We start from the raw sequence: 9,792 nt of genomic DNA on the forward strand, positions 1-9,792 counted from the left end.
TAAGTACTTTAACATTCGTGGTATGGAAAGCTCTGAAGGACAATTAACCTTTTCATAGCCGTATTTGGACATATTCAATGTTAATAGGTTACCTTTTGTATATTGAAATCCAATGCAATTGCCACATTCAATAATTGGCCGAACGAGAGAATTAAATAAATTTGTTTTTTTTTAAATACAGTTTTCTTAATTAACAAAACTCTTATTTGCTCTGTTAATTTAGTCACTAATGTCTAAATCAAAATTATAATTTTTGTCACAAATGATCCCAAGATCCTTCGCATAATAAGTGTTTGACATGGGTATTGTTCTAGAAACGTCAGCGAAATATTTAGATCAAGGAGTGGATCTTCCAATAATATGCACAATTTTACATTTATCAACTTTAAAATACATCTGCCACATTTCTGACCAGTGAAATATTGCAATTAAATCATGTTGCAATGTGTCATAATTTTGAGTTGATGTACACACACACACACACACACACATATAATATATATATATATATATATATATATATATATATATTATATATATATATATATATATAATATATGGTGTCATCTGCTAAGAATTTACACAAATAATCCATAGCTTTAGGTAAATCATGAAAATTAAGAATAAACAGCAAAAGTCCCAAAATGCCTTTGTAATTTCTGTTTCCCAGTTTTATCTTCGTTGCAGCATAAGATCTATTAATTTATTACACTATTAAATATTGCTATAATTTTTAGTCAATGAGCCTTAATTATTAATAAATGTATTATTTTTCTTTTCAGCGCTTTTCCCTTACAAACCGCTTTTCTTTGCAAAACCCATTTCATCAAGCCGTTCTCAGACGAGTCCCATCAAAACCCGAACCTTCATGATGCCGTCCGCCAAAAGCTTAATGAGGTCAAGGCCGATGCTGCTGTTCTAAAGGCCTTGACCTTGGCTAAGGAGTGGATGGCCGTGGATGCTGGAGATTGCTGCATCCATGGAGATCTTCATGCTGATTCGCTCTTATTCAAAGATGAACAAATAAAGGTAATATGATATAATGTGAGAATGCTTGGTAATGACCGGATGCTAAAATTATAATTGTATACAGTTTAAAACGTTCTAAGGTATGTCATTGCAGTGCGTCAAATCCACTGTTTAATTTTCCCTAAACGTTAATATAATATATAACAACATTACACACATAATTTGTCTAATTTGGCTTCTTTACAATCAGAAAACCACCTAACACTTCCTTCCATTTCTTATTGACACTTGTTGTTGTTGTTGCAATTTGGCACAAAATTATTATTAGAGTTTAAAGACACTGATCCGATTTTCTTAAAGTAAAACAGAATTTGATCATAATAGTACACTTAAACAATATAAAATGTTAGTTTATAAATCAACCCCTTAATTAGTGTGACGCTCAATCCTGGACGAGCCCCCATTACACTAATTTTTATCTATATAATCTATACACCTTTTAAAAATGCTTTGATATGAATGTGAAATTATTTTTTTCATCAAGTTATTTTCATGTTTTCACATTGGAATGCTTATACAATCACCAAATCCACGGATTCACTCCTTTATCTATCTTAATTGGATTCAGTAGTCTGATGTCACGCCGCCCGGCAACGGCGGCCATCTTGGTTCTAAACAAAGAAAATCATTACTTTGTATTCTTCAAGCTGGCTAGAACTACTGTGATCAGAATGTGTAAAAGTCAAAACATGATTAAATTTATGGGGTTTTTTCCCCTCTGGATACGCTTTTATACTCGCCGGAGAAATATTTCATACGGGCGTCCGCCATTAATCCGATAGTTTAGAGCCAGTGTTACTAAGATATCATGCGTCATTGGGAAGGAAGTGACGTTACGACTGTTGAATCCTATTGTTCGTCAACAGCTGATAGACTTGGAGTGTTCAAGAATTGGTCCCCCTGCCTTCGATGTGGCCCTGTTAGTGTGTTGCTATGTAATGTTGTATCACTACCACCAGCACAGAGCCCAGAACGAGGCGACCGAGGGAGACGATGGCATCAACCACAGTTATGTCAGAAGACACATTCTGGATCTCATTTGCATAACACGTGAGTTGGATTGGAAGAGAACACATTCCTCCAACTCTTCCAATAGTGCCGCTACTTTTGCACGACCACCGGATTCTCCTCCCCGTCGTTCTCTTTTCCATCCCCCAGATTCTTATTCATCTATCTTATCTTATCTAATCTTATCTTATCTCATCATCATCATCATCATCATCATCATCATCATCATCATCATCATTCATAAATAATAATAATAATAATAATAATAATAATAATAATAATAATTAATTATATATTATATTATATTAATTATTATTATTATTATTATTATTATAGTAGTAGTTAGTAGTAGTAGTAGTAGTAGTAGTAGTAGTAGTAGTAGTAGTAGTGTAGTAGTAGTAGTGGTAGTAGTAGTAGTAGTAGTAGTATAGTTATATATTATTATAGTATTAGTATAGTTTATATATTATATAGTAGTAGTAGTAGTAGTAGTAGTAGTAGTAGTAGTAGTAGTAGTTAGTAGTAGTAGTAGTAGTAGTAGTAGTAGTATGTAGTATTGTAGTAGTAGTAGTAGTAGTAGTAGTAGTAGTAGTAGTAGTAGTAGTAGTAGTAGTAGTAGGAGGAGGAGGAGGAGGAGGAGGAGGAGGAGGAGGAGTAATGCCTTTATCGTCATCATCATCATCCTTAATTTGTTGTTATTTTTTTAATAGTTTCGTTATTCATTACTATTGTTGAATTATATTTAATATTGCTACCATGGGTAATTATTTCTTCATTTCTCTATGTATTCAATCGTTCATCAATTAATTATATAGCATTGTATATCAAGTCCCTCTGTTATACATTTTCATTTGTTTATTTTTCATCTATTCATTTCTTCATTCATTTTTATCTCTTTCGATATCTATTCATTTATCGATTAATTTATTTACATCTTCATGCCAGGGCAACCTACCCACCAGGCCAATTTTGTCCAATAAAACCTCAATTCGACATTTAAATTTCATTGCTTTGTTTTCTTTGCCCCCCCCCCCCCCCGCCCCCCCCCCCCCCCTCTCCTCCTCCTCAATGACACTCTTCCTATCTATAGATTAATGTTTATCTTTCGGATTGAACGTTTTGATTGAGCGAGTTTTTGAATTTAATCAATGATTGTATCTGCTGATGTCCACCGAAATGGATGAAATTTTCCTCCTTTCAATCCTATACCTCTGAAAGGAAACTAGTGTGTGACTATCATTATCATCAAAATGATGATAGATAATATCTCATCATAACTGTTATCTCTTCATTCATCGTCATTCTCCACCTAAATTGTTTTTTCTATCATATTATGTTGATAAGCATCCCGTCGTCAAGTCTAACACTACCTAACACTCGTACTCATCGTACCGTCGTTTCACTACCTAGACACAATTCGTGTTCTACTATCATTATTATCGTTATGATCATGGCCATCACCGTCGTCATAGTCTAACACTACCTAGACACAATTCGTGTTCTACTATCATTATTATCGTTATGATCATGGCCATCACCGTCGTCATAGTCTAACACTACCTAGACACAATTCGTGTTCTACTATCTATTACTTGTCATATCGTGTATGATCCATGGCCCAAAATCACCGTCCATCCCCATACAACATTGACTCCTTATATGCATATTCATATTTCATCAATCGCTAGGATCCATACCGTCTCATAGTCTAACCTACTAGACAATCTAACATCAACTAGACAGGAACGTGTTGTATTTTTGTTCATTATTATTTATTATTAGTTATTCATTATTACTATCATTATTATTATATAATGATATTATTAATATCATGTTATTATTATTAGTTATATAATGCATAATAATAATAAAATTAATAATTATCGAATAATATATAACTAAACTATATACACAATAATATATTTCTTATGATAATGCATATTATTCATATAATTTATATCATTATATTAATAATATCATTATAGTTACATATAAAATACTATATTAATAATAATATCATTCATAGTAAACTACAAAGTTTTTAATTATATAATATAAGTAATAATACTAGAAAGTTATATCATTATTAAGTTATGATAATGCATCATATTACACTAATTAATCAACATATTATAATATTATATCAAGTATGATAACTTGATACTAACTATGATATATATATATATAATTAATATTATTTTATATATTATTATTATTTTTTATTGTTTTTTATCATATTTATATTATTATTATATATTATTATTATTATTATTATTATTATTATTCATTATTATTATTATTATTATTATTATATTATTATTATTATTATTATTTATATGATTATCCCCAGCCCTCCTCATAAGACGTATCCTATAATCATACTATTAATTCATTATATTAGTATGTACCATCTCATCCATCATAATCATCCATAATATCTGAGTCCATCGTTTGTTTCCGCCCACATCAACAAGTATCCCGTTACATGGACGGCATGGGACGGTTACTGGGTGACTCTTTTGACCATCACCAAGTATGGAAGCAAGTCTTACTCTTTCTGGGCGTGGAAATCATCGCATGGTAGTTATAAGACCGTTATTTGTCTATATCTTCTTTTATCTCGGTTTTAGTGTGTGTGCGTGTGTGTGTGTATGAGTGCGCGCGCGTGTGTGGGAGAGAGAGAAAGAAAGAAAGAAAGAGAGAGAGAGAGAGAGAGAGAGAGAGAGAGAGAGAGAGAGAGAGAGAGAGAGAGAGAGAGAGAGAGAGAGAGAGAGAGAGAGAGAGAGAGAGAGTTATTTCATTTTTCCATTTGTTCTTTGCTAGCTTTACTCAATTCACATACGACTAAACGCCAAATAAATAAATAACATTCCATTTATTCATCCCATAGGGGAAATTTGTCTCTAGGGTCTGTTCCAAAGGAAGACTGGAATAACCCAGGCGTCAGTCGCAGTGCAGCGCCGCAAATTGAGCTAGGATGAGGTGACTTGCTCAAGGCCACACGGTTCAGTGACGGATGATCGAACTTTCGGGTACGAAGCAAAGACCGTACCACTGAGCCACGCTTCCCCCACTGTACTACGGGTCTTTAAAAAAAAGATGAACCGAAATGAAAAAGTTCGTTATTACTTGTTTATCAACAAAGAAGATTAAAACACACTGACAATCAAACGCTTACGTATCATGTTCTGCACAAGATCACACCTGCGCCTTCAATAATCATGCAAAGTAATCAATGGGACATAACTGAGACAAACCTGTCAAGGTTATTGTCGTTTGATCGAGTTCTTTCCCCTGAACTATCACACGCCGGTTGACATTGAGAAATTTGCAAATTTTTAATTTTTTTTCCCCCCGTTGTTCAAAGCTGTTAAGGGGTAGAGATGGAAACAATTTCAATTGGATGTTTTTCACCGAAATTTTCGTTTCAAACCATGACTTATCCAGAAAGGTTTATTTGACTCGTATCATGCTAAGAATGACTTGTAGAACATACACTTTTTTATTCGGGTCCAATGAATTTGAATTCCAATGGTATACATTTCCATTTATGTTTTCGTTTTCCAGGATATCTGGCCCACCATGTTTACGGGAGCTTAACGCGCTACCAGAAGCACAGTTGAACTGTCTGAATACTGCCTTGAGGATTCTTCACAAGCAAAGTCTTTCCCTCGACACTCAAGATCTTTCTAAACTTATACACAATTAGTTTGATTATACGTATTCTGTTTTGGCTTTTTGTTTACCCCCCCCCCCCCCCCCCCCCCCCCCCCCGATCCTTGTTTCTTCATCTACCCGTTACATGAGGGATTCCATTTTACATGATATCATAACTTGCAGATCTCTCTTGGAGAATAGTAGTTGCGATGCGACTCCAGCTTCAGTAAACGCCAGAGTCCCATCACTATAACTATAACACACTTCTTTATTGTTGAAAACAAGTGTGGGTGTGGTAAAAACCTCCCCTCCCCCCCCCCCCCCTTTTTATTTGAGTTTGAAACAATCTTGTTCTTTATTGCGAGTTATCAAATTTATTTATTTATTTTGTCAAACGTTGAACAAAAATGTATAGTATGAATATAATTGCATGCTACCCTTTAGACCGAACGCAATTCAATCGCAAAGTGTTTACCATCAGATCTAACAATCTTTGCAAGGTAAGCAGGTGTGTTTTACCAAATGATCAAACGGTATCCATTAGTAAAGCTGAAGGCAATACAGTTCTTTTAACTAACTCAATCCTAGAGATTTTTGCTACTTTTTGTAATTGCAAAAAATGTATTAAAAATGATCCAGTACACAGATAGTTTTATTCAAATTCAACTTACATTAACATGTAAAAACTAAAAACATTAGCTTTGATTTTGATACGACGCCTATAATTTGTCTCCTAAAAAAAGTAATAAATAGGCATGGGGTAAAAGCAACCCGGGTAAACTACGGATATAGTCGGTGATAGGTGAGTGAGTTAATACACCACAAAATAAATCCTGGTTGTATTTTTTTATTACTGTATCATGAAAAAGGTTGATATTTGTTTGCTTTGTTTCTGGGGAAATATTTACAAAACAGTTTGATGGTGAATATTACTTAATTTCATTCATTTCTATGTTATGTTATATTTACAAAACGGTTTTATGGTGAACATTGCTTAATTTCATTCATTTCTATGTTCTGTTATATTTACAAAACAGTTTGATGGTGAATATTACTTAATTTCATTCATTTCTATGTTATGTTATATTTACAAAACGGTTTTATGGTGAACATTGCTTAATTTCATTCATTTCTATGTCATGTTATATTTACAAAACAGTTTGATGATGAATATTACTTAATTTCATTCATTTCTATGTTATGTTCTGTATTGTGTAATTTGAAACTACTGTATGAATTCTAATCTTGAATACCATCAAAAGGGGTAACTATGCCTCAAGGTATGATTTGCCTCTGTAGATTTGGGAACATTAGATAAACATTTAGTTTTGTGGTGACAGTTATATCTTTTGATAAATAAAAACCCCAAAAAGCAAACCCGCTAATAAAGAAAATAACTGCAACTCAACAAGCCTGAGAATAACTAAAATACTTGAAATTATCGATTGAGGCAAAGTCGTCCCAGTTGACAGTATATGTCTACATAACGGCTCTAAGCCTATCACTCTCCGAAGTGATTTCAAAGCGTTATACTTTGCGCGTGTGCACGGAACATGTTTGTGTTTGCGTGTAAGCTTTTAAATGTGACAGAGCAAGCAAGTATCTAAAAATGACTTAACTTTTAAGTTTGGAATTTTTTTGTAAATGCGCTAATTCTAAAATGGTATGTAATGTATACGATTTAAACATTTAACTGGATGCTCAAGATAACGACTTTCGGGGAGTTGAGCTAGTGTATGAGTGAGGGAGGAATTCAGAATGAGAGTGCCATTTCCGAATGGATTTGTTTCAAAAGAATATGTATTATTTCCTAATATTAATATCTGCTGCTGATCTTGATTGCGCTACTATGACCTATCATTCCAGAGTAGGTATTATTACTCATCACATATCATCCATTTTCATTTGCTTCCAATATATATATATATATATCTTGCTTTTTATAAACTACTACTCTTCAGTAAACTGTAAAATATTTTTTAAAAACCCTCACATTTTATTCATTATGGCCATGACACATTTACTTCAAATGTTGATTAAGATTATTAACCCCCAATTTGTTCACTTGGACAACATGGGTGATTCCTGTTGGCATCAGACATCTTGTTTGATGAATTATCTATATTCCTTCGTGGAATGCCTAAGAGACGAAATCTTATGATGAGATGTGGCGGAAGGGCATAATTTTTTAAAATTAATTGATTAAGAGGACACCCAAAGTCAACATTTCTCAAACTGGGAAATTCTCTGCTCTACATGTTCCCTGTTTGAGGCTTTTACAACAGGTTAGAAGTGATCCTTATTACTTATTAATTAATCAATATTTGAGGTTAAACCTTTACGACCAAATTGAGAGGGGGAAAATATGTTTTTGTTCGTGTACGGCGGTTCCATTCATACATATAACTACAAAGTACAGTAGAGACAGACATACTGAACAACCTTGGGCAGATTTAAGGGTTGTTATTTAAGGGTAAATAATAAAAGGAAGAGGGAATGGGTAACAGTTGTTTGTTCCATCGATAACTACTATATACACATCACATTGTGCTAGTACAAGAATAATAGTAGTAGTAACCAGGCTGCATTGGTCTGAAACTGAAAGGCAATATATTCTCTGCTTCAGTTTCAGACTAATAATTTTTTAGTTTGAGAGAATGGCCTTTCTCTTCGTGAATTCGGCCACTTTCATTTGAATCAAGACAAGCCATGAAATCTCAAATGAATTGACTATCCGATCCCTAATCCAGACCTGTACACTATTACTATTACGAAAAATTCATAGAATTACGAAATTGTGGCTCCATTTCCAGAACCTCATATGTCATTGAAACTAAAAAAATGAAAATGGAAGTTGATGCCAGACTACATTATTTTTAAGATTTTGAAGTGTTATTTAATCCCTGTAAGGGTAAATTATTGATTTATAAAGTAAACTGTAGTGACTACAATTTTTATCTCCTAGAAATGATGATTTTTTAAATTTTCAAGTAGATAGGTCTGTTGATCATCAATTGGACAGTTTCAAGGACAAGTGGGCATCCCATAATTTTTCAAGTCTCACATGTTTCACTTTTTTTTTTATGTTGGATCTAAAATTGGTAGACATACATTGTTATGTGTTAGTGTTCCATGTTGCCCTTTCAATCCTAGAAAGCGAATGACCTTTATAAAAGAGGTTTAAATATAGTGAAAAATGGCATCAAAGCAACTTTAGGAAAACCTAAATACAGACCTGCCTACTATTACTCTTACGAAAAAACTCTCAAAGTAAGAAATGAAGGAGCAGGCACCGGTGTAAGATAAAGAACTTAACAAGTGAGTATGAACGGTGCCAGACAAAGCAAGAAAGAAAAATACAAGAAAAAACCATCTGGCACCTTTCAGACATACTTGTTCAGTTCATTATCTTACCAAAAAATGAGTAAAATACAAAATTTTGGCTCCAATTTCAAGGGCTGCTGTGTAAGCATTTTTAAGTCATTAAAAACTTATTGAAAACTGAAGTTTGGTACCAAACTTCACACTTGTATTGAAAAGGCTTTGGAAGCGTTATTTAATCCTCTGGTGAGATTGACTTGTTGATTTTTTAAGTTGACTATAGCCACTACTACACTGTACTATTTTATTTCCTACTACCAATAAGTACGAATTTTAAAACTTTCAAGTAGTTAGCCTGGTCTGTATAATATGTATGATAGCCCAATTGTCCTTTTAACCAACCATTTAATGAGGTTTCCATGCAATGAAACACCCAATACATATATCCCTTGGAAATTGTCAACTGTGCCAATTCCATCATTAACTTAAAATGCTTTCATCCATTCACGTTTCCGAATATAAATGTGAAAACAGTAAATAAATAAATGAACTGCTTCATGAAATTTTCTGTGTGTTTGTTTTAAGGGTTTTACTATGCTTGCGACATATTTAGGTCATTCCAGCGCTAGTAAAAAGACAGAAAATGGAATAGTAAATAAAATAGATGAAGATAGAGACCTCTTAGCCAAGGCCAGGACAAACCCAGTAATCTCAAAAAAGAAAACCACTCGGAAAAGTTTTAAGGGGATAGAAGTCACAGCAAGCAATCGCCTGCCC

At 33.4% G+C, this 9,792-nt stretch overlaps 1 protein-coding gene across 3 annotated transcripts in view; it reads left to right on the forward strand.

The window, feature by feature from the left end:
- LOC144972433 (methylthioribose kinase-like) overlaps positions 1 to 9,578 on the forward strand; it is a 97,917-nt gene extending 88,339 nt beyond the window's left edge. For all 3 annotated transcript variants that reach the window (XM_078913600.1, XM_078913601.1, XM_078913602.1), the window contains 4 exons: positions 783 to 1,029; positions 1,896 to 2,079; positions 4,512 to 4,617; positions 5,605 to 9,578. In XM_078913600.1, the coding sequence (XP_078769726.1) occupies positions 783 to 1,029; positions 1,896 to 2,079; positions 4,512 to 4,617; positions 5,605 to 5,746 (679 nt within the window). In that variant the 3' untranslated portion in view covers positions 5,747 to 9,578. The remainder of the gene's footprint in view (positions 1 to 782; positions 1,030 to 1,895; positions 2,080 to 4,511; positions 4,618 to 5,604) is intronic.
- The last annotated feature ends 214 nt before the right edge of the window (positions 9,579 to 9,792 follow it).

Source organism: Berghia stephanieae, chromosome 5 (genome assembly GCF_034508935.2).
Source record: "Berghia stephanieae isolate SIO BIC M18660-M18661 chromosome 5, UCSD_Bste_1.3, whole genome shotgun sequence".
Lineage (NCBI taxonomy): Eukaryota > Metazoa > Mollusca > Gastropoda > Nudibranchia > Aeolidiidae > Berghia > Berghia stephanieae.